Source organism: Eptesicus fuscus, chromosome 1, assembly GCF_027574615.1.
Source record: "Eptesicus fuscus isolate TK198812 chromosome 1, DD_ASM_mEF_20220401, whole genome shotgun sequence".
Classification (NCBI taxonomy): Eukaryota; Metazoa; Chordata; class Mammalia; order Chiroptera; family Vespertilionidae; genus Eptesicus; species Eptesicus fuscus.
In genome coordinates this window covers 21,191,581-21,217,948 of record NC_072473.1, presented here as the reverse complement: position 1 = coordinate 21,217,948, position 26,368 = coordinate 21,191,581, and the positions used below count along the sequence as shown (strand labels likewise).

The 26,368-nt window shown below is 41.5% G+C and overlaps 1 protein-coding gene across 1 annotated transcript in view; it reads left to right on the top strand.

Annotated features, from left to right (window-relative positions):
- TAB3 (TGF-beta activated kinase 1 (MAP3K7) binding protein 3) overlaps nucleotides 1-26,368 on the top strand; it is a 67,812-nt gene that overhangs the window by 20,034 nt on the left and 21,410 nt on the right. The window contains exons 4-6 of the mRNA XM_054720867.1: nucleotides 13,013-13,204; nucleotides 19,553-20,978; nucleotides 21,939-22,099. Of these exons, the coding sequence (XP_054576842.1) occupies nucleotides 13,103-13,204; nucleotides 19,553-20,978; nucleotides 21,939-22,099 (1,689 nt within the window). The 5' untranslated portion in view covers nucleotides 13,013-13,102. The remainder of the gene's footprint in view (nucleotides 1-13,012; nucleotides 13,205-19,552; nucleotides 20,979-21,938; nucleotides 22,100-26,368) is intronic.

Sequence of the window (26,368 nt, the reverse complement as noted above, 5' to 3'; positions counted from 1 at the left end):
TTGTTCATTAGATTCCACATATGAGTGAGATTGTGTGATACTTATTTTTCTCAGACTGGCTTATTTCACTTAGCATAATACTTTCCAGGTCCCTCCTTGCTGTCTCAAAGAGTACTAGATCCTTCTTTTTAACTGTTGCATAGTATTCCGTGGTATAAATGTACCACACCTTTTTTATCCACTCATCTATTGATGGGCACTTGGGCTGTTTCCAGATCTTAGCTATTGTAAATCGTGCTGCTATGAACATAGGGGTGCATACATTCTTTCTGATTGGTGTTTTGGGTTTCTTAGTGATCCTGAAAGTGAGATCACTGGGTCAAATGGCAGTTCCATATTTAATTTTTTGAGGAAACTCCATTCTGTTTTCCATAATGGCTGCACCCATCTGCATTCCCACCAGCAGTGTACTAGGGTTCCCTATTCTCCACATCCTCACCAGGACTAACCTCTGAGTCAAACCAACTAGGCCTTGACAATGCTTTTGATGATTCTTTTAATGTGAATATTGTTTTGTTTCATGTATATCTCTTGAAAATATAAAAGAATATGAAATAGATGCAGCATTTATGTGACTGTTTGGATTACACTGTAATGAACATCATATAGGATGATTGTTTTAGAAATTATTTGGGGAGAAACCAAGATGGTGTTATAGGTAAACACCTGAACTTGCTGCCTTGTACAACCACTTCAAAACTACAACTAAAAGACAAAACGGACATCATCCAGAACCACAGGAAGGCTGGCTGAGTGGAAATTCTACAACTTGAAGGGAAGAGAAAAGCACACTGAGACTCAGAGGAGGTGCAGAAGTAAAGTGCGGAGGTACGGAGGCACACACGAGGAAAGGGCTGGCAACTGAGGACTCGGTTGTCTTTTTAAATCAGGAGGGAGACACAAGCTCCCGACTGCTCTGAACTCCAGTTCCGGGCGAGACTCTGGGGACCCAGACTCATACGGGGGAAATTGGACTGTCTGGCATCAGGCCGGAACACGAGGGCAGCTTTTTCTCAGAGGTGCTTGCAGCGATTACCGCGAGACACTGAGACCCAGAGGCCTCTTAGGGCAGGGCTGAAGGTCAGCCATTGCTGTTTGCTCCACCCTGTTGATTTCCTGAGACCCCACCCCACCCGAGCTATATGCAGAGGCTTTTGCATATGAATGGCCTGGCCCTTTGCAATCTAAAATTACCTAACAAACTGCAGCTGGGTCAGAGAGCCCCAGAACTTCCAAGGCTCCACAGCAGCTTGCGTTGCTTCACAGCTGGGCCTCATCTGGGAACCTCCAAACCCCAAACAAAGAAGAGGAATCTGCAGATCTCTCCATAGCTCCTGCTGGGTGGCCTCAGGCAGAGGCTAAATTTGCACCTCCTTGGAGATCCAAGAGCCAGTATACCCAGTAGTCAGAGTGGGACCATCCAGATTACAACTCCTCAGATCCATAAGGGACACACTCAGGGAACAGACTCAGTGAGCACCAAAGCCCCACTGAAGCAAGTCCTGCCCCATAAGGGTGTCTCCAGCACAGAAGTTCTCCCATCGTACACACAACTGATCCTCACAGCCAATTGGCCTGGAGGTCAGTTCCTCCCAGTGATACCAACAACAATCAAGGCTTAACTACAACAAGACTGTGCTTTCAGCCCACAAAGGGGTACACCAAGAGTGTCCACCTCAGGTAACTGGTGAGGCTGAGCCACTGGGCCCTATTGGACACCTAGCACACAAAGCCACTCTATCAACACAGGGAAGGAGCCAAAATGTGGAGACAAAGAAACAGGTCACAAATGACAGAAGTGGAGGAAAGCAAATGACTGGATATAGAGTTCAAAACCACTGTTATAAGGTTACTCAAGAATCTTACAGAAACTTCTGAGAAATGTAGTGATACCCTCAAGGATATGAAAAAGGACCACTCAGAAATTAAGCATATACTGACTGAAATAAAAAATAATATACAGAGATCCAACAGCAGACTAGAGGATCCCAAGAATCAAGTCAAAGATTTGAAATACGAAGAAGCAAAAAACACCCAACTGGAAAAGAAAAAAGAATCCAAAAATATGAAGATAGTGTAAGAAGCCTCTGGGACAACTTCAAGCGTACCTACATCCAAATTATGGGGGTGCCAGAAGAAGAGGGAGAGCAAAATATTGAAAACCTATTTGAAGAAATAATGACAGAAAACTTCCCCTACCTGGTGAAAGAAATAGACTTACAAATCCAGGAAGCACAGAGAACCCCGAACAAAAGGAATCCAAGGAGGACCACACCAAGACACATCATAATTAAAATGCCAAGAGCAAAAGACAAAGAGAGAATTTTAAAAGCAGCAAGTGAAAACAGTTAGTTACCTACAAGGGAGTACCCATACGAATATCATCTGATTTCTCAACAGAAACTATGCAGGCCAGACCGGAGTGGCAAGAAATATTCAAAGTGATAAATAGCAAGAACCTACAACCAAGATTACTCTACCCGGCAAAGCTATCATTCAGAATTGAAGGTCAGATAAAGAGCTTCACAGATAAGAAAAAGCTAAAGGAGTTCATCATCACCAAACCAGTATTATATGAAATGCTGAAAGGTATTCTTTAAGAAGAGGAAGAAGAAGAAAAAAGATAAAAATTATGAACAACAAATACATATCTATCAACAAGTGAATCTACAAATCAAGTGAATAAAAAATCTGATGAACAGAATAAACTGGTGAATATAATAGAATCAGGGGCATAAAAAGGGAGTGGACTGACAATTCTCGGGGGGAAGGGGGTGTGGGGGGTGCGGGAAGAGACTGGACAAAAATCATACACCTATGGATGAGGACAGTGTGTCGGGGAGGTAAAGGCAGAGGGTGGGGTGGGATCCAGGCGGACGGGAGCTATGGGGGGAGAAAGAGGAACAACTGTAATAATCTGAACAATAAAGAATTTTTTTTTTCGTTTTCAAATTTTTTTATTTATTCATTAAGGTATCACATATTTGTCCTCAACCCCCCCCCCCCGCCCATTCCCATCCCAAACCCCTCCACACGCATGCCCCCACCCCCCTGTTGTCCGTGATCACTGGTTAGGCTCATATGCAAGCACACAAATCCTTTGGTTGATCTATCTCCCTTATCCCCACCCTCCCCTACCTTCCCTCTGAGGTCTGACAGTCTGATTGATGCTGTTCTTGTTCTTCAGTCTATGTTGTTCATCTTTTCCCCTAGATGAGTGAGCTCATGTGATACTAGGAATACACTTATAGGAACTGAAAATGAGACAAGCAATAATGGTTGTGCTGAGAGGCAAATGAATCAGTCTATAGTGAGTTTCTTTCTGGACCAACAGTTCTTTTGAGTCCCAATTTCTATGTCCAACAGTTCTTTATGTGTACATAACAGCAATGATATCTCAGTTCTGGATGGTGGACAAATGGTGGTAATGCAGGTCCGACCCTCTCTGGTTTTTTAAAGAAATTATTTGGAAGACACATTTAGGGGAAATAATAACTTTCACGGGGAGGGGACATGGGCAGTTGGCCTGCCTGCCTGCTGGTTGAACTCCTGGTCGAGGGGTCAATTTGCATATTATTCTTTTATTGTATAGGATATACACTAAGTGGCCAGATTATTATGCATTCAGAGGTCATAATAATCTGGCCACTCAGTGCAGTGTGTGTGTGTGTGTGTGTGTGTGTGTGTGTATGTGTGTGTGTGTGTGTGTGTCTCTATGAAAAATCCTGAAATTAGGACTCTTACCTCTGCCAGTAATTTGTTATGCCACAATATCAGACATTTCTTGTTGCTGTTTACCTTGAAAAATTCACATTCTGGTACAAAAACTCTTGTTGTAAAGCAATTTTGGGGTTAAATTTTACAGTCTTTAAGTGATGACATTAATAAAGTCTTACCATGTATCCATCGGTATAGGAGAATAAAGGCTAAAGCATAGACTTCAAGTTTGTATCCTCTTTGCTGCTTAATTGTATGATCCACAGGCAAATTATTTACCCTCTCTGTTCCTCATATTTCCTCATTTGTAAAATATGGATGGATATTACCTCTCCTATGGGATTTTAGTAGGATTAAATGAGATAAAGCATGGTACATAGGCTCAATAAATATGATATATAATCAAAACCTACGAAGCAGCAAGAAACTGGATGAAAGTTCCAAAGGTTTATACTAGTATACATCTCTTTGTTCAACAGCTATTATTTGGACCAGACCAATCAGGAAAATGATTAAAATGATTCTTTTTTTAAATATATTTTTATTGGCCAAAACCGGTTTGGCTCAGTGGATAGAGCGTCGGCCTGCAGACTGAAGGGTCCCAGGTTCGATTCCGGTCAAGGGCATGTACCATGGCTGCGGGCACATCCCCAGAGGGGAGTGTGCAGGAGGCAGCTGATCGATGTTCCTCTCTCATCGATGTTTCTAGCTCTCTAGCCCTCTCCCTTCCTCTCTGTAAAAAAAAAGTCAATAAAATATATTTTAAATATATTTTTATTGATTTCAAAGAGGAAGGAAGAGGAATAGAGAGATAGAAACATCAATGATGAGAGAGAATCATTGATCCATTGATTGGCTGCCTCCTGCATACCCCCCACTGGGGATTGAGCCTGCAACTTGGGCATGTGCCCTGAACGGGAATTGAACCGTGACCTCCTAGTTCATAGGTTGATGTTCAACCACTGAGCCACCGTGGCCTGGCGATTCTTTTCTTTTTTTAATCTTAAAAGTCCTCTTAAGGCAAAGCTAACTCTTCTTCAAACCTGGGAAATGCTCGCCTCACCAAACTTAGCATGGTAATAGTAGTTGTCAGCCTGGAATACTGTTGTTTCCCTAGGCCCCACTTCGGGGTATTCCTGGGATTTTACAGGAGGGGCCAGGATGCTAAAGATCTCGTGACACATGGAACAGGCTTGCGTGATGAAGAATTGTGTTCCAGACTACCACATCAATAGCATACCATTAAGACACACTAGACTAGACTAATACTGTACTATCTATAAGCTTCTCTTTCGAACACATTCTGGGTATCACAGATCCAGCAACTATGTCAATGAATAAAGCAAGGCTAAGCCTCAGTGTCTGGGACACTGTAGACACTAGGCAAGATGGATAGTATATGTCCTTTCTAAACCAGGGAGTGACTGCTTAGCTTCAACCAGATGCTAGATCTGATTTTTCAGAGGAAAGCTATTCAAATTTTTACGTAAAATTTCAATTTTAAAGTGTGGCTCAACTTTTTTTTTTTTTTAACTCTGACCAAGCAGATGGGTGGGCTGGATTCAGCTCACAGACCATTGGTTTGTAACCTGTAATGTAATTATTTTAGTAAGTTAGCTAAAATTCTGGCACAGGTCAACAGTCAGGGCCATAACAGCACTGACCATATTTGCTGGGCTCAGAAAAGTTTGTGGAAAGAAAGCACTAGGTGTCAAGGTCATTTTCTAGAGTTTGGAGAATTGTAGCATCACAAGAGAGCTCTTGGAGAGTTTCCTCTCTTTGGAAGGAGGAATTCTATTGGGAGAAATTCCCAAAGCTGCTGTGTCTTGTGGTGCTAGCACTCCTGAATTGGGGGAGGGTGTAGCTGCACTACTGGAGGAAGCCTGAGTGATTCCACACTAAGCATACTATTCTAAGCCCCCAGTCTTCATCCTGCCTTTAGAAATAAAGGCTTGACCCCACAGACTCTCCTGGGTTTTGTGGCTATGGAACTGTTTGATTTATGCCTTCACTATTTCTTCTTTCTTGATCTAGGGTTACTGCCTACATAGCTCCACAGTCCACAGCTGTGGCCATCTGTGTTTTTAGTGGGGGTGTTTCAAGGGTGTCTCAGGAATTTGGTCACATCCTATTCTAACCAGTACAGTTCAGATAGGGCGTGGGTACTCTGCCTGGTTTTAAGGTGTCAAATCATCACTTTAATATTGTATAAAAACTAGCATCTCAGTATAATGTTAAGAGACAAACTCCATGTGTACTTTGCATAGTTGTTGCATACATTGATATACACTTCACCCTTGAATTTGGGGGTTTAGGGGTGCTGACCCCATGCAGTTGAGTATCTGTATAACGTTTGATTCCCCCAAAACTTAATTGCAGTTGTCTTTCAGTATGCATGGGGGATTGGTTCCAGGACTACTCCCCCCACTCCTACCCTCTGCAGATAACAAAATTTGCAGGTGCTCAAGTATCCTATATAATAAAGAGGGAATATGCAAATTGACTGTCACTGCCACAAAGATGGCTGCCCCCACAGCGGAGGCAGGGTTTCCGTAACACAAGATGGCTGCACCCACAGTGGAGGCCGAGTTCCCATAATGAGCCTTAACGAGCAATCAGCAGGGACCTGAGGCTGCGCCCCACCCCTGCCCCCATGGGGCTTGACAGGGGGCCTCAGGACGTGCCCTCCACCCTTGCGCCAGGCTGGGGGACCTCAGGCCACGCCCCCGCCTTGGGATAGGCCAGGGGACCTCAGGCTATGCCCCCTGCCCAGCGGGGCTTGACAAGGGTGGGACTGGCCGGGTATGGATATAGCCCAATGGGCGGGGAGGGAGGGGCAGCTGGGTCTGGGTCTCGCGCAATTTTGAGGCACACAAGGGTGGGTGGAGACTTGACTCTGGGTCCCATGGTGCACCCCAGAATCTGACAGGAGGAATATTTTCATATACATTTTACTAATTTTCTTTTATCTCTGACACTTCTATTATAGAGAAAGGGCAAATAGCAATATTAAAATATTTCCTCTAATTAATCCCCTTTTAATGTGCACAAATTTTGTGTACCGGGCCACTAGTCCTATATAATAAAGAGCTAATATGCGAATGGTTCTTGCTCCCTCGCGCCAGGACCGGGGGACCTGAGGGCATGCCCCCTGCCCAGTGGGACTTGATGGGGGACCTGAGGCTGTACTGGAGGGGTTGAGGCTGCGGCCGGCGCCAGGCGGGGGGACATGAGGCTGTGCCCCCCCACCCAGCGGGGCTTGACGGGGGACCTAAGGCTGCATCCCCCACCCTGGCACTGGGGCCAGGAGACCTGAGGCCAGGCTGGGGTACCTGAGGCTGCGCCCCCCACTCTAGGGCCAGGACACCTGAGACCACGCCCCCCACCCCGGCACCAGGCTGGGGGACCTGAGGCTGTGCCCCCCCATCTGGCGGGGCTTGATGGGGGACCTGAGGCTGTGCTCCTCGCCTGGTGGGGCTTGATTGGGACCTGAGGCTGCACCCCCTGTCCGGCGCCAGGCTGGGGGACCCGAGGCCGCGCCCCCCCCACCCTGCGGGGCTTGACGGGGGTAGAGCTGGCCGGGACAGGGTCTTGAGCGATTTCAAGGCACAGGTGGGTGGGGACTTGACTCTGGGTCCCACGGCACACCCCAGACTCTGACAGGAGGGAGATTTTCATATACATCTTACTAATTTTCTTTCATCTCTGACACTTCTATTATAGAGAAAGGGCAAATAGCAATATTAAAATACTTCCTCTAATTAATTCCCTTTTAATGTTGCATGAATTACGGGCCACTAGTCTTATATAAAATGGCATAGAACAATGCATATAGTCAGCCCTCTGGATCTGCAGATTCCCAACCAAGGATCAAAAATATTGTTTTTTATCTGAGGTATGTTGAATTTTCAGATGCGAAAGCCAAGGATACATATGGCCAACTGTATATTCATTGAAAAAATCTACATATAAGTACACTTGTGTGGTTTAAACCCATGTTGGTCTAGGGTCAACTATATGTGGACAAGAATAGATTATATGTTTTGACCTATATCATATCCAAATCTATAAGATAGTATATGACAGTGCTTCATTTTCATTGTATTCTATGGGCTTAAATACAAAAATACATTACTGTAAAACTTGAGTGTTTGGTGTGTGTTTTTAAGATTTTTTGAGAGAGGATGGGAGAGGGAGAGAAACATCAATGTGAAAGCAAAATATCTATCAGCTGCCTCTTGCGCGCCCCCTACCAGGAATCAAGCCCGCAACCCCGGCATGTGCTTTGACCATGAATGGAACGGGACTGCTCGGTGCATGGGACAACGCTCAACCAACTGAGTTACACTGGCCAGGGCTAATTTTAAGTGTGTGTGTGTGTGTGTGTGTGTGTGTGTGTGTGTGTGTGTATGATCTGTCCTGGGATTTCTTTTTTTCTTCTTTATTGATTAAGGTATTACATGTGTGTCCTTATCCTCCCATTGCCCCCCCCCACCCGTGCTCTCCCATTCATGCCCTCACCCCCTGGTATCTGTGTGCATTGGTTATGCTTATATGCATGCATACAAGTCCTTTGGTTATTTTTATTAATTTCTGAAAAGGGAGGAAGAGAGAGAGAGAAACATCGATGATGATGTCATATCCTTTACCCTTAAATGCTTCATTGCCTAATTCAAGTCAGTAAATTCAGTAATTAATAGAATACTTTTTCTGATCTACCATCCACATTTCAATTGATCCATTCATTTTAAAAAATATTTTCCCCATTTGCCGAAACCGGTTTGGCTCAGTGGATAGAGCGTCGGCCTGCGGACTCAAGGGTCCCGGGTTCGATTCCGGTCAAGGGCATGTACCTTGGTTGCGGGCACATCCCCAGTAGGGGGTGTGCAGGAGGCAGCTGATCGATGTTTCTCTCTCATCGATGTTTCTAACTCTCTATCCCTCTCTCTTCCTCTCTGTAAAAAATCAATAAAATATATTTTAAAAAATATTTTCCCCATTTAGTATAGGATTCAGTAGTCTAGGATCAGGTATCCAATTTAGTTGTCATGGCTCTATCTCCTTTAATCTCTGATATTTTTCTAGCCTTAAATCTTTTATGACACTGGCATTTTTAAGATGACATTCTCACCGTCTCCTACTCTCTACATTTTTTTAATAGAACATTTCTCATTTGGGGTTTGTCTGTTTCTTCATGAGCCATTTCAGGTTATGCATCCATGACTAGAATACTATAAAGTGTTATGTTCTTTTTGGGGTATCACATCTGGAGGTAAACGCTGTCTATCTGTCCTTTATTGATGATGTTTATTTATTCACCCAGTCAAGATGTTGCTGAATTTATCCACTGTATAGTTAAAAATTTCCCCCATGGAATTAATAAGCAATTCTTTGGGGAGATACTTTAAGACCACTTATATATCCTACTCCTAATTCATAATTCCCCCTAGATTTATTAACCATTGGTGATTTTTGCTAGAAGCAGTTTGTATACTGTGATAGCTACAAAATGATTTTTCCAGCTCTAGCACTATGCATGTTTACCAGTTGGATTCTACTCTAAGCAAAAGCTCTCCCTTCTCCATCTATGTAAGTGTGTATTTTTAACTATTATTGATATGGATTTATGGGTTCCTCTCTTCTACAGGCCTATAATCCATTACTATCCTTAATTATTTTGGTGCTTAAACTGTCACAGATTTGGCCAGTGGGAGCCTCTTTAAGCTGACTCACAGGTCCTGTGACCAGCTCCCATTATTTTTTGAGTACTTCCTCACTCTCTGGCATAACAGCTAATTTCAGGTGGAGCTTCAGTTTCATATGAGACCTTCAGATACACAAGTGGCTTCAGTATAGTATTTGGTTCTCCTGTGAGGATAAGCACAGCCTGCTGTGGTAACACAGTGGAAAGTCCTCTAGCCCAGTGTAGGAGGAGAGGCAAGGCAGTAGGACTAAGGAAGGGGGGGTCATTGGAAAGTGTCAACTTATAGGATATAGGGTATCGGTATGACTTGGGGAATCAGAGGGGAGGGAGGACAATAGAAAAGTGTCTCAGGCAGATAGATGGTTGTGGGATAATGCCCTGAAAAAAGGTGGTACAGGACATCTATGCAAAGGATGGAGACAAGACCAGATTTGCATCTAAGTAAACAAATACTCTAGCTGTGATGTGGAGGAAGGCAAGACCTATTGGGAGACCAGCAGGAAGTTGATGAGAATAATATTCAGACATGCCCTGAATAATAGTAACTAATGCTTCCTGACTTATGACTGTTTTCCATTTAAATTCTACTACTGTTATTTCCATTTTACAGATGAAGCTTCAAAGTTGTAAGGATTGAATATCTTTTCTACAGACTAATAAATGCCAGAACCAGGATGTAAACCATGACCCACTTGATCTCACACACTGTTTAGTTGGTTGTGCAAGAACAGGAAGTCAAGGATCACACCCTGGTTTCTAATTTTGTTAACTGAGTGGTAACATTCATGGAGAGAACAGAAAGCCTTTGGGGAAGGGCTGTGGTAAGGAGTTCCTTTTTGGACATAGTGACTGATATATTTGGGGATATCCTTATGGTGCTGTTTTAGGCAGTTGGTTATATGTCTGGAGTCTTGGATAGAGTATGATGTTTAAGATATCAAGTTGGGAATCATCAGCCTTTAAGAGTTTTTGAAACCTTAGTAGTGGGTGTGATCACTGGGCAAAAACAGGTAGAAGAAGAAGAGGCAGTTTAGGGCAAAAACAAGGGAAACAATAACGTGATAGGAGGGAAGAAACCATACTACTATGGTGTCACAGAGACTGAAAAGAAGGTGTGTGATCAGTAGTGTCAGATGCTTCAGAGGTCAAGGGGCATAGGGAGCAGAAGATATATCATCTGGATTTAGAGGCAGAGAGATGATGGAAAGAGTATTTCAGTGGAACAGTGAGATGAGCCACATTAGAACAGACTAAGGAATGAATTGCAGAGATCGGTATAGTACAAGGTGTCCAGAAGGCCCGTGTATGTGCACACCGGAAGTGATCTATATTCTTCACCCACATTTTACTGTTTCCCTCATGTTCCTTAGACATCTTTTGTGTAGATGGTTAGAAGTCATTAAGCAGTCCCTAATGGCTCTTTTTACCTATGGTTAGGCAGAGTCTTATACATAGGAGCTTTGTGAACACCTTATAGATACAAAGAGTACATAACTCTTGATAGTCTTGGTTTGGAAGGAAGAAAAGACATCTAGATGCCCAGTAAAAGTCAGCAGATTGCATGCAAAATGAAATTCTGTGCCTTTAATGAAAGTCAAATTAGAGATTCCATAAAAAATTCAATAAATTTATTTTTAATTATAAACCAGCAAAAGTAATTCAGTATTTTATTTTTAATTATTTTTAACTTTTAAAAAATTGATTTCAGAGAGGGGGGGAGGGAGAGAGACACACACACACACATTGATGTAAGAGAGAAACATTGATCAGTTACCTCCTGTGCATACCCTGACCGGGGATCAAACTGGTGACCTGTGCACAGGATAATGCTCAAGCAACTGGGCCCCACCAGCTGGGGCAATACTTTTTATGTAAAATATTCTGTGTAGTAGTCTACATTGCTTTAAGTAATGGTATGATTTACAGTTCTGGGACCTATTTGCAAGAAATAGAAGATTTGGTGTGGGATAACTCTCCCTTATGTTTTGGTTTAGACACGTGTCTTATAATTATCGCTTCCATGGAATCTTATGAAGATGCAGGTGATTATTTCTCATTCTTAAAAATATTTGACTGTCTAGTGACTGAACACAGCAGAAATATTATTAGATTGTATGGTTTACACTGTATGGGTTTTTTATTTTGTTTTGTTTTTGCCTTTTGAAAATGGGAAATTGCCTGGTTGGTGTGTTTCAGTGGTTGAGCATTGACCTGTGAACCAGGAGGTCATGGTTCGATTCCTGGTCAGAGCTCACGTCTGGGGTTGCAGGTTTGATCCCCAATAGGGAGTGTGCAGGATGTAGCCAATCGATGTTTTTCTCTCACAGATGTATCTCTCTCTCTATCCTCCCTTCCTCTCTTTCTCTAAAAAATCAATAATAAAAAAATAGTAAAAAATGGGAAATAATAAACCCTGGCCAGTATGGTTCAGTTGGTTGGAGCGTCGTTCCATATACAAAAGGTGGCAGGTTCAATCCCCCATTAGGGACCATGTGGGAGGCAACCAATTTATGTTTCTCACATTGATATCTCTCTCTCTCTCTCTCTCTCTCTCTCTCTCTCTCTCTCTCTCTCTCCTCTCCTCCCTCCCTCCCTCCCTCCCTCCCCCTCTCCCCCTCCTTCCCCCTCTCTGTTTCTCAAAATCAATCCTATTAATAAAAGGCTAAAATGCAAATCAACCGAACTGTGGAACGACCAGTCACTATGACATGCACTGACCACCAGCGGGCAGATGCTCAACACAGGAGCATGAATGTCATGCACCAGGTCTCTAGTTTTTAAATAAAAGGGAAATAAGGATTGAAAAGTAGGTTGTTAATTGACCCTTGTGCTGCTAGTTGATTTATGATTTCATTATTATTGCACGAGTTGCCTTATTTACATGAGTGCTTAACTCAACTAGTGTCAGTATGCTTGGGGGTCAATTTCCTCTGCTTAAACTCTAATCCCACATCCTGCCATTTTAGCACCTGTACCAGTGGCATCAGAGCTAGGTGAAAGCCTAGCTGGGAAGGTCTGACTATTGATGGGCCACCAGCATCATTTTTTAAAAGAAAGGATTGCATATTTCCAATTTTTTACCCAGTTATTTCATTTAGAGATTGGGCTTCCTTCACTCAGACTTCAAATTCAAACCTTTTAGCTTCAAAGCACAGGGAGAATATAAGGCAAACAGGACAAGCATGCTTTGTGGTGATATTATCAAGTCCTTGTATCCTTATTTTATTATTTCAGACATAAAAATAATTGTGCTGCTTTAGAAAAGTGATGTGATAGCCCTTGTGAAAACATGAGTAATTATATATATATGTAGGATTTCTCAAGGCTGGAAAAGTATGGTTGCCAAATAATACTATGTATTTTTAATGTAACAGCTTTTTTTTGAACAATTAACTGAAATTGAAGTTTAGGGGGGTTTTGGCTTTTCTTACTTGTGTTTAAACCAGTGATGGCTATATTACATCAGAAAAGTCTTCGGCTAGGTTGAATTTGTCAATTTTCCAACCTTCCATTTTAATATATTAATGGTTTCTCTTTGAATAAAATGAAATATGTAATTAAATTTAACCATACCTTAATTTCTTTTAATAGAAAATGACTTCGGTGTTGGAAGACCATTGCTATTGGAAAGCCGGTTAGCATCCATTTCCTAAGAGAAACTTGACCACCATTTGCTCTGGCATGGCGCAAAGCAGTCCACAGCTTGATATGCAGGTTCTCCTTGACCTCCGACAACGTTTCCCTGAGATTCCAGAGGGTGTGGTGTCTCAATGCATGTTACAGGTAGATTACCCACCAATGATAGTGATATTAAGATACATTTTACCTTATTAGAGCTGGCATTGTGTTGTGGTAACTAGAACTCTGTTAAATTTTCTTGTGTAGGGGTCAAGGGTGACACTTAGAGCAGGATTTCTTAACTTTGGCGCTATCAACATTTTAGATTGAATAATCTTTGTTATGGTGGTAAAAAAAATGTAGCAAATAAGATTCTCCTCATATATCAATTGCTTGGGCTGTGTCATCAGTCCCCAAAACTGTAGAATTGAATTTTGAGTCTCAAATTTATAACTTGTTGGACTACATACTTTTGAGTCTATTTTTGAAAGTTTGTAGAGTTCACTCTCTTTCTTACTGTTTTTCTACTTAGTAAATGTCACTAAAGGCCACTTTCTTTAATCACATTCCGTTTGTCTTGTCTTCTAGTGAAATAAAGATCTTTTATCTCTGATAGACCATGTCTGCCCACTCAAGAGGCAGTAGACTCTTATAGCATCCTTCAGAGGATCTCAGTGTTTGGGGTTACACCATTTCCCTGTTTAGTTGACATTTGGGAGCAGCACTTCTGTCTTGCCCACTGGATTCCTTCACACAATCAGTTCAAACTCTACCGTACTACAGTATGAGGGGCTCAGGATATAACCTAAGCATATATGCAGTTGAGATTAATGACGATTAGAGAGAGACTCACAGAACTGTGGTGGTAACCGAGGTAATTCCTTTGTTTGCAAGCCCTTCTACTAGGTCTAGAACTTTGGGTCAATTATTTTAGTGTTCTAGCTTGTCTTTGTTTTTCTCTGACACACATTCCAATTGAATTTCTGCTCTTTAGCCTCTCAATTTGGTCTCTGGTAGAGTAATGGAGACACCGGACAAAAGTGGGGTCCTCTTCCTCACTGGGTGCTTCCAGGGATGGAGCCCTTGGGATATCCCAAGAAAAGACATTTTCTGATACTCGCATGGGAGAATGAGTGGTTTTTATTTGTGTGGAGTTAAATCCCTGTGTTTCCAAAGTCCCATTTCCTTTATCCAGTCTAGAAGAAGTATACCTAGGGTTTCAGTAAAGCTAGAAGCAAAGTTAGTGTCCCAAGTTTCCTTTCCATGTTGAAGACCGGTTCAGTTCAGCATCAGGCTAGTTGCAGTCCATTAGTCCATTGCGTTCATGGCCATGTGGATGAATGCAGGGAAGCAAGATCCACAAGCCCAGAGTCACAGGAGTCCTAAGCGAGCCAAGCCACACCCATTCTGGCCAAAGACCTCTGTTCCCAAGTGTGACTAACAGAAAGTCACCTTCCCTAGTCATCCCAACTTTACTGGGCATGCGTCTATCTTCCCTTTGTCTAGTCCCCTTCCTCCAGTGTTTTGCAGGGAACATTCAGAAATGTCTGGCCTTCCCTTTGCTCCTTTCCTATCTATCTGTTTATCTATCTATCTATCTATCTATCTATCTATCTATCTATCTATCTTTATCTATCTATCTATCTATCTATCTATCTATCTATCTATCTATCTATCTATTCGTATCTCCTTATCTCCCTATCTATCTGTCTATCTATCTAAAAGGCTAATATTTGCCCTAACCGGTTTGGCTCAGTGGCTTGGGACTCAAGGGTCCCAAGTTCGATTCCAGTCAAGGGCATGTACCTTGGTTGTAGGCACATACCCAGTAGGGAGTGTGCAGGAGGCAGCTGATTGATGTTTCTCTCTCATCGATGTTTCTAAGTCTCTATCCCTCTCTCTTCCTCTCTGTAAAACATCAATATGTTTTAAAAATAAATAAATACAATTTAAAAAAATAAAAGGCTAATATGCAAAGTGTCCCCTTGGGAGTTCAGCTGGGAGTTTGATCGTTCGCTATGATGTGCGCTGATAACCAGGGGGTGGCACAGAGTGAAGGAAGGCCCCGGCTGGCAGCCAGGGAAGGAAGGCCCTGGCCGGCAGCTGGAAAGCCTAATCGGCCCTGATCGCCGACCAGGCCTAGGGACCCTGCCCATGTGCGAATTTCATGCACCCGGCCTCTAGTTATTAATAATTAGCTTATTACAATGATACCAAAAGTATTTCCCACTGGAGTGAAACTAAGTGGGGCTCTGGTTTAAAGCACTAGCAATCTCCTTGGGCCCCTCCTAGCTCTGATCTTTTTATTTTATTTTACTTAGTTCTTTTTTTAATATATTTTATTGATTTTTTACAGAGAGGAAGGGAGAGGGATAGAGTTAGAAACATCAATGAGAGAGAAACATCGATAAGCTGCCTCCTGCACACCCTCCCTCCCCCAGGGATGTGCCCACAACCAAGGTACATGCCCTTGACCAGGATCGAACCTGGGACCCTTCAGTCCACAGGCTGACGCTCCATCCACTGAGCCAAATCAGTTAGGGCTTTACTTAGTTCTTTATCACCTGTAATTTTTCGTGGCTTAGTTGTTTTCATGTTACTTACTAAACTGAAGGAATGCATCTATAAATTCAACTCAATGAACATTTGGTGATAACTTACGTTGTCATTAGTCTTCTATTTTTTTGTTCCTTTGGAATTAATAGAGTTAATTGATAGGGAACTTACCTCCTACTGGGTCAGGAAATATATGATACTCAGTAGTTTGCATTTAAAACATAAACCTTACATCCTGTCTCGGGGCTATCATCCCTCAATTTAGGATCACTTTTTGAAAGTATGATGCTTTTTTTGCATCGGTCCATTCCATAGAGTTCATATACTGTATGTCTTCATAAAAATTATGACCTCTTTAACTAAAGTTTTGATTGTTTTATTCTTCATGCTTACTGTTTGAAAAGTTTTTAATCCATTTATTTTGTTTGTAAGATATTTACCAGGTTAAATATGACATTTGAATCTATTCTGGTGGTATTCTTTTTAAAATACTTAAATATCTTTTTTTGTGATTTAAATATTTTTCATAGGAAAATTTACTCAACTTGTCACTGTAGACTTATTTGAAATAAGCTGACAAAACCAACTTTGTGTCATTTTGAATTTGGATCCTTTTTGCAACAATACTAATTAGGCTACCTATTTCAGTGTAGAAAATATGAAATTTCCGGACCATTAATACAAATGTCAAATAGTGAAGTGTCCATAACTGCTCTAGGTTTCAAATAAAACTCTCTTCAGTTTGTGTTCTCCTCTTAATCCATCGGTTTATAAAAATACTTTAAGGAGATAGTCTTATTTTCACTTTTTATATTTTTTTTTCTTCAGCTATGTAAGTGACATTTGAATCCTTTGGCTCCAAATTTGCTTAATATCTAGCTTTTCTCCCTTGATCAGCATAATTTCCAAGAAAGATAAGGAAAAAACCCAGACTTTGAATTCTAATTATTTTCTTTTTAAATTTTAACATTATGTGTGTTTTTTCTGTGGATCATAAAGTATTTTTAAAAGTATTTGAATTTGATTTCAGAGAGGAAGGGATTTATATGCCCTGGCTGGTTTTGCTCACTGGTTAGAGCATCAGCCTGCAGACCGAAGGGTCTCAGGTTCAATTTCTGGTCAAGGGTAGGTACCTCATAATTCAGTTGCAGGCTCAATCCCCAGCCCCCAGATCAGTGCTCATGGTGGAGGCAACCAATCTGTGTCTCTCTCACATTGATGTTTCTCTCTCCCCTACTACTCTCTAAAAATCAATGGAAAAAACATTATCTGGTAAGGATTAAAAAAATAAAAAGCTTTATATAAGGAAAAGGATAATACTTGTGGAATGTTCAGAACATCAATTCTTTAAATTTCTGATACTTCATTTTGCAAAGGTTTGCTTGACCAAATCTTTTACTCCCTAAAGCTTTAGTATAGTAATTACTTTTGGCCTAATATCCTCTCCCTTGACATTGTTGTGTTTTAGGGGAAAGAGCACTGCAAGCCAGGAAACTAAGAATCTAGACCTGGCTCTCCTGTTAACTAATTAAGTGCTTGTTGGCAAGCCATGTAATTTTCCAGGCATCTCTTTTCTTATCTATAAATGAGTTGCTCTGGAGTAGATGAAACCTAAGAGTTCTCACAGCTCTAAAATTGCAGCATTGCCCGGCTGGTATAGCTAAGTGGTTGAGCAATGACCTATGAATCAGGAGATCAGGGATTGAGTACAGGAGGTATCCAATCAATGATTCTCTCTCATCAGTGATGTTTCTATCTCTCCCTCTTCCTTCCTCTCTGAAATAAATTTTTTAAAAATCCTATCTAATAATAGAGTAACATGTAAATTACCATCATTCCGCTACGCCCACGATTGGGCGGCGGGAGGCTGGGGGGCGGGACTCGGGGTGGCCTATCCGGCCATTGAGAGGCACGGATCCGCTGCCACTGAGGCGGGCTAACCTGCTGTTGAGAGGCGAAGGGGGCGGGAGTGCCTCTCAACGGCCAGATCCATGGCCGCTGAGGGGGCCTGCCAAGGACATCCAGCTGCGCCTCTCAAAGGCAGGGTAGCCAGGTGTCCGCGGCAGCCCCGCCCCCTGCGCCTCTCAACAGCAGGGTAGCCCCCCTCAGCGGCCGCAGACCATCAAAAGTGGGGGAGCTTGGTGCCTGTCTGCTCCGGCACCAGGGCTTTCAGAAGCCTCCAAGCCGGAGGCTTCTGAAAGACCTGGTGCACCAGCGGACAGGCACCCAGCTCCACCGCGAAAAGCGAAAGCTTGTAGGGGACCCTACACGTGCATGATTCAATCATGCACTGGGCCTCTAGTAAATAAATAAAAATTGCAGCGTTGTATGTCCTGTCTTAGGTTTAACCTTAGGTAGTTCTCAGCAGAACTACGGAGAAGGTAGTGATAATTAAGATACGCTAATAGATTATTTCTTTAAAATTTTTTAATGTTTTTATTGATTTTAGAGAGAGAGGGAGAGACACATCCATTGATGCATCAACATTGATCAGCTACCTTGTGCACGCCCCCTGCTGGGGTTTGAGCCCGCAACCCTGGGCATGTGCCCTGACTGGGAATCAAACTGGGGACCTCTTGGTGCATAGGAAGATGTTCTACCACTGAATCACACTGACCAGGCTTTTCTTTTTTTAATTAAAAAAATTTTAATTGATTTTAGAACCCAGCCAGCGAAGCTCAGTGGTTGAGCATCAACCTATGACCCAGGAGGTCATGGTTCCATTCCCGGTCAGGGCACATGCCCGGGTTGCGGGCTTGATCCCCAGTAGGAGGACTGCAGAAGGCAGCTAATCAATGATTCTCTCTCATCATTGATGTTTCTATCTCTCTCTCCCTCCATCTCTGAAATCAATAAAATATTTTTAATTGATTTTAGAGAGGGAGGGAGGGGGAGGAAGAGAGAGAGACATTGATGTGAAAGAGATACATCTATCGGTTGCCTCCTGTATACACCCTGATCGAACCCAGTCCTTCCAGAGCACAGAATGACGCTCCACACTGGCCAGGGTGAGAAAATAGATTATTTCAAAGTCAATGAATAATAGTGTTTTAGGCTAATAACATAGGTCTGAATTTTATATTTTAATGGAAACTATCTTATATCTTAAAATTTAAAAAGAGAGAACCTGTTAATAGTTTCATTACTGTCGATTGGAACATCTAAAATGTTTGCTATTATCATATCTGTGTGTGTATAACTCAAAAAATTAAAATCCTTAAATGATTTTGAAAGTTTACCAAGCTACCTTTCATCAGGTAAAAAGACTGTAGGATTGTGAAGAATTTCATTAAGTCAGCCAAGACCTGGTCTTGTGTTAAATCACCCTAACTTTGGCAAAGTCATGGAGTCATAGTTCAAAAAGTGGACTTTTTTTTTTTTTTTTTTTTTTTTTTTTTTTACTGATTTCTTTGTGTAGCCTTATCTTTCATAGTGATAGAGACAGTTGAAGTTATATAGGGATAACTTTGGTTAAAAGAAAAGTGAAGGCTGCTTTTTAATTTTTTTCTTTTGTGATTTCAGTGCCTTTAGAAAACTAAAGCATGGTTATTCTCATGTTTAAATATTAATGATGGCTATTATTTATACTTATATATTGCAGCAATTGTGGTGAATACAAGATTAGCCCAACATTTTAATTTTTGAGATGTGACAAGTATAAATGAGTCCTGGAATTGGAGTCAGAAAAGTTGGGCTTGAGTCACAATGTTCATTAGTAGGTACTTTATATTTCAGTAGCAATAACGGTAGCACTAGTCATGTAAACTAAATGTCTATAAAATTATCGTTTGAGATCTCCTTTTCAGGATAGATGACCATGAAGAATTTTGTGCTTAAAATACTGTTCTCTGCTAATTCTATGACAATCATATTTGCATAACTCTCTGGCAAAGCTTGACTTCCGCTGTTAGGATATTTTAATTTTGCCAATTTACCTTAACCATTTTTCTCCCCTAGAATAACAACAATCTTGAAGCCTGTTGCCGAGTCCTTTCTCAGGAGAGTAGCAAATACTTATATATGGAATACCATAGTCCAGATGACAACAGAATGAATAGAAATCGCCTTTTGCATATTAACCTGGGTATCCATTCTCCTAGTAGCTACCACCCAGGAGATGGAGCACAACTTAATGGTGGTCGAACACTGGTACATAGTTCAAGTGATGGACATATTGATCCACAGCATGCAGCAGGTAAACAATTGATATGTTTAGTTCCGGAACCACACTCGGCCCCAGCTGTTGTGGCTGCTACTCCAAACTATAATCCATTTTTTATGAATGAACAGAACAGAAGTGCAGCTACTCCTCCTTCACAGCCACCTCAACAGCCATCTTCGATGCAAACAGGAATGAATCCATCTGCTATGCAAGGGCCTTCACCTCCTTCATACATGCACATACCTCGGTATAGTACAAATCCAATTACTGTTACAGTATCCCAAAACCTCCCTTCTGGACAGACTGTACCAAGAGCTTTACAAATTCTTCCACAAATTCCAAGCAATCTCTATGGGTCTCCTGGTTCTATTTATATTAGACAGACATCTCAGAGTCCATCAGGAAGACGAACTCCTCAGAGTACCCCATGGCAGTCTTCACCACAGGGCCCAGTGTCTCATTATAGCCAACGTCCTCTACCTATTTATCCACATCAACAGAACTATCAACCTTCTCAGTATTCTCCCAAACAACAACAGATCCCTCAGCCTGCTTACCATTCTCCACCTCCTTCGCAGTGTCCTTCACCCTTCAGCTCTCCACAACATCAAGTGCAACCTTCACCGTTGGGCCACCCGAGTTCCCACGTCTTTATGCCCCCTAGTCCTTCAACTACTCCACCTCATCCATATCAACAAGGACCTTCTAGCTATCACAAACAGGGAAACCATTCAGTAGCTTATCTCCCATATACAACATCTAGCTTACCCAAAGGATCCATGAAGAAGATAGAAATTACAGTTGAACCCTCTCAAAGGAGTCCTTCACCTATCAGTAATCAGCCGTCTCCACGGAATCAGCACTCGCTGTACACAGCCACCACTCCACCCTCAAGTTCTCCTTCAAGAGGGATGTCCAGTCAACCAAAACCTCCATTTAGTGTTAATCCTGTGTATATTACATATACACAGCCAACTGGACCTTCATGCGCTCCATCACCATCTCCTCGGGTAATACCAAACCCAACTACAGTTTTTAAAATTACCGTAGGCCGAGCAACGACTGAAAATCTTTTAAATTTAGTGGACCAAGAAGAACCTTCTGCAGCCCCAGAACCTATTCAGCCTATTTCAATGATACCAGGCTCTGGGGGAGAAAAGGGAAGCCATAAATACCACAGGAGTTCTAGTTCTGGATCAGATGACTATGCCTATACACAAGGTACTTTTATCCCTTTTATGAAATATAATCTTTATGGTTGGGGTGGGAAATCCTATTGTAAATGAAGGAATAAATATTAGCTATTTAGTTTTAATTAAATGTTTAGTAGTACTATTTATTATTAAATAACGGGCAGTAGCATTGCTATTAAGAATAAAGTTAGTGCTTGAGAGCCATCTACAGACTTAATTTTAAAATATGAAAATGTAGAGTAGTGACCTAATAAGGTCTTTAGGAAGAACAGTCATTGTGAGAAAAATATAGAATTTTTAAGTGAAATTGATACTGTTAAAAATACAAACTACAGAGTGGGGGAAAAAGATTTATAGAGGCTAAAGTTTATCAAGGTAAAAGAATTTGAATCTTTTCTAAAAGGATGGCTTGAAGGATGCAATGATATTTATAAAAAGTTGGATTAATAATGAAGAACATTGTTAGATTACACATGGACCTTAGTATATATGCATGGCCCTTCAACACAGACAATGGGGCAGTGAGGTCCTGGGGCAGGGGGCAGGGGCGGTCTGGAGGGGGTCAGTGGGGGAGGGAAAAGGAGACATATGTAATGCCTTCAACAATAAAGATTTATTAAAAAGGGACCTAAGTACTAGTAAATAGAACAGAGTTTTTAAAAAGCCTATTCAGATTGTTTTAAGACATCTGAGAATTTAATGAAAAGAACATCAGTATGCCTGGTATTTAAAATGAGGAGAATTTTAGGGAAACTGGATAACAGAACAAGAGGGACATATAGATAATGTCATTTTGGCAGCAGTTACAAGCTAAATTAAAGCAGATATGAACGTAGGCTAGCATTAGAAAGACATGAAAATTAACGCCAACTGAAGTTGGATGACAGGGTTCCTTACAGGTATTCTGTACATTAGCTACGTATATAGAAATTTCCTGCTCACTTGTTCAATGTTATTCTCTGCAATTACTTTATCTGTAATGCTATAGCCTTGCTGTTGCATCAGCGAGCAAGGATGGAGAGGTTAGCAAAGCAATTGAAACTTGAGAAAGAGGAGTTAGAACGATTGAAGGCTGAAGTTAACGGTATGGAGCATGACCTAATGCAGAGACGGCTCAGAAGGGTCAGCTGCACCACTCCGAGTCCAACGGTAAGTTGGGATGTGTTGGATAGGAAGGTGGGGGTGTTCTATATCTGACAGAGTTTTTTGTTTTTACACAGTGCATGAACTTTCGCTTTCAATAATTCTCATTAAAATAATTTGATGCTTTATTTTTTCATATGTATGAATTCCATAGGCTCATTAGTATTTTCAAATACTGATGATTATAATCAAGCTATAGATCTCATTTATAAAAATTGCATTGTGTCAAAATAGAAATGATGAGTGCACCCTGAGCAAATATTTTAAAAATTGTTCTCATGTATTCTTCTAAACATATATATTTTTCCAAGCATTAAAAAAATTATTTTTCTAAGTATGTTAATTCATATGAGCTACAGTGAGATCAATATGAATTTTGGGAGTGTTGACTATAGACTTTATTAAGGCAGAGCAATTTTGTTACATATAAATAATTGTAGAAACTAAAATAACCGTATTGACAACAGTCCTGACAGGAACTACTCTAATGAAAAGATTTGGATAATATATTTTTAACATGTTGGTTAATATATAATAATAAAAGAGTAATATGCTAATTAGACTGGACAGCCGAACGACCTTGTGGACAACCTTCTAGACGAAGCCGGGGCTGCGAGGGCCGAGGCAAGCTGCCGCGGCTTGGGAGGGCCAAGCCCCTTGCACAAGTTTGTACATCAGGCCTCTAGTATTTAATAAAGATCTTAAACAGTTCTGAAAATTATGAAACAAGTCTCTAAAATCTTGGGACATCACAGATTTTCTCTAATCCAACCACCTACAATTTTACCTTTTAACGTTCAGTCAACGACCATATTTCATAGTTTGTGATTATGGTCCAATGTTAGGTGCTTAGTTCATACCTGCTAGTGGGAAGAATAGATCCATCAACCTATAAGAGAACTCATATGTTAACTAGTTTCTGTTTATACTCAGTACACTCTCTGCTCTATCACATTCCTCCTGCTAGAATGCCATTCTAAAGTTCTGCATGTATAAATCCTGTCTGTTTTTCAATCTCTACTTTTTTCACAGAGCCATTCCTCATTTTCTTACCCTCTCTAAACTAAGGGTAATCTCTCTCTCAAAGTTTATAAGTTTAGTGAAGTGGGCATATATGTCAGGCCTCTTACAAACAGATTGAAGGAAAAAAGGGTAAGGAACCACTGCCCTAAACAGTATAATATTGCTGTGTAAGCAGAGAGGAAAGGGGAAGCCATTTTAGAAAGGAAAAGAACATGAGGCAATGGAGATTTGAAGTCAAGACAGAGACTTTTAGGAGGCAGCAATTACAGTTCTTTCTCTTACGTAAGCTGAGATTTCTGATGTCTTTAACAGTTTCATGTTCATAGGTGGAATGGGGCTTAGATATTGAACACTAGGTTGAAGTGTTTAAACATTATTCTGCTGGTCATGTGGAACCAGTGGATGTTTTTGAGAAGCAGGCATATTTTTTGTTTGTTTTTATTTCCTCACCCAAGGACATGCTTAGGAGACAGGAAAAGGGAGAGAGAGATAAACATCTATTGGCTGTTTTCCATACATGCCCTACCCAGGGATCGAACCCATAACCCAGGTATGTGTCCTGACCCATCGAACTGGCAAACTTTCAGTGCACAGGATGATGCTCAACCAACTGAACCACACCGGCCAGGGCTGAGAAACAGGCATCTATATATATAAAAGCCTAAGGGACCGTCCAACCATCCAACCGGTAGCTATGATGCACAATGACCACCAGGGGGCAGATGCTCCAACCAGTAGCTATGACGAGCACTGACCACCAGGGGGCAGACACTGAACGCAGGAGCGGCAGTGACTTGGCAGCTGCAGTTCTTGGGTGGCACACCTGGAACCAGAGAGGAGGGAGCCCAATTCTGGGGTGTGTCACCCAAGTAACATCCTCTCGCAATCTGGGACCCCTCGAGGGATGTCAGAGAGCTATTTTCAGCCTAATCCCCACAGGCCAGGCCGAGGGACCCCACTGGTGCACGAATCAGTGCACTGGGCCTCTAGTATTAATAATTTATTGAAATTTTTTTCTAATATTAAAAACTCTTAGAATATTACAAAACTATCTTTAACTGAAAGGTGATATTTCTGCCTCATTTTTTCTCACTTGAAATCTTAATTGAGTCCTTTGATGGGGGGAGATACTGAAAAATGTAATTCATACGAGAAACCACGTGTGGTTGTTGGGCACTTGGGAGTCCTTTAGGTACTTGTAGGGCATAAGCAAACTTTCTTAGCAAAGAAGTTTTTTTCTCTAACAAAACCATATAAGCTTTGATTGTCAACCACTTGCTGTGTGATAACCCCTACTAAATAAAGCCCTATTGGTTTTTTTTGTTGTTGGAAGTAGAGAACTGTCTAATGTAGCATAGGTTAGTTAGTGTTTCAAAAAAACCCAGGTTTTAGGTGAGAGCTTTTATTGATGACACTTCTTTAGAAAAAAGAGGAAGTTGGTAAAACTGCTGTCCTGGTCTGTAATTTATTTTAAACTTTTTATTATAGAGAGTTTCAAAGATAATAAAACAGTGAACTCCCATGTAGCCACCATGTAGCCATCACCAAACTTCAGAAATTGATAGCTCATGTGGGTGATAATATTTGAGAAGTGAAATTTGAGTGTGTGATTCCCCTGTGTTTCTGCTGCCAGGCCCTACAGTAAAATGGAAGACTATTAGGAGTGCATGGCTGAGGGACAATTATGGCTAAGACAGTTAGCTCTCAATTCAGGCGTGAACTTGAATCCTACTTCTGCTGCTCTCATGTCACTCATATATCCTTGGATATGTAACCTTCTCTATGCTTGTTATCTTTTTTCAAAATATATTTTGATTGATTTCAGAGAGGAACGGAGAGGGAGAGAGAGATAGAAACATCAATGATGAGAATCATTGACCGGTTGCCTCCTGCACACCCCCTATTGGGGATTAAGCCTGTAACCCGGGCATGTGCCCTTGACTGGAATCAAACCTGGGACCCTTCAGTCCACAAGCCGATGCTCTAGCCACTGAGCCAAACCAGCTAGGGAAATGCTTGTTTTCTTATTATAATTCTAGAGGTCCAGTGCACGAAATTCATGCATGGGGAGGGGGTTCCCCTTAGCCCAGCCTGCACCCTCTCCAATCTGGGACCCCTTGGGGGATGTCTGACTGCCCTCTCACAATCTGGGACCACTGGCTCCTAACTGCTTGCCTGCCTGCCTGATCGCCCCTTACTGCCCCCTGTGCCAGCCTGGTTGCCCCCAACTTCCCCCCTTCCCGCCACCAGCCTGGTCACCCCTTACTGCCATCCTCTGCCAGCCTGGTCGCCCCTCACTGCCCCCCCTCCCAGCCTGGTCACCCTCAACTGCCCGCCCTGCAGGCCTGGTTGCCCCACACAGCCTGTTCGGTCATCCATTCTTTTGCGATGGTCGCTTAGGCTTTTATATATATAGATATGTCAGTACCCATCTGATGGGATTTTTTTATTCTTATGATTTATTTATTGTACTATTTTTATTTTTTTCATTTTTTTATTGTCTAAAGTTTTACATATGTCTTCTTTTAACCAAATTGATCCCCCTCCCCAGCCATTCCCACCCCAGACAAGTCCCCACTGCCCCAGTGTCTGTGTCCATTGGTTATGCTGATGGGATTTTTGTTAGGATTAAATAACACATTAAACAATTTATATAATGTTCAACAAATCGTATAAAATAAATGTTGGTTGCAAGATACTGGAAAATATGCTTGAGCTACACAAATCTGAAGCGTTTTGTAAAAATAATTTCCTTTTAACTTCAGGAACATGTATAACACAAGGCATATTGTATGTAGGAAATCTGAAAACAAAGGATTTTGTCAGAATCTCCTTTTCCTTCATACAGGCTCATTTGAGGCACATGACAGTTGAAAGAGTGTGCCCGCATAGGCTCTGGAGCCAAAACAGCTCTGGCATTCACAGGTTATATCTAATTTCTCTGCAGTTGATTTTCTATAACTAGAAAAAGGAATTATAACAAGTACACTTTAATAAAAAGACAAATGTATGTAAAATGGCTGGCATGTTGTAGGTGCTCAGTAAATGGCTATCCTTACTTATCATTGTCCTACTCACATAGGATTATGTAATAGAAAATTGACTTTTTTGCTATGGAGCATGTATTGCTACCTTCATGTTTTCAAACAAATTTATTTTTTTTATCAAGCATTATATAAAATATTTGTTAAAAGTGTGACTAATGAGACTGGAATGCACATTCCTGACCAACTCTTTGTACAGTTGCAGAAA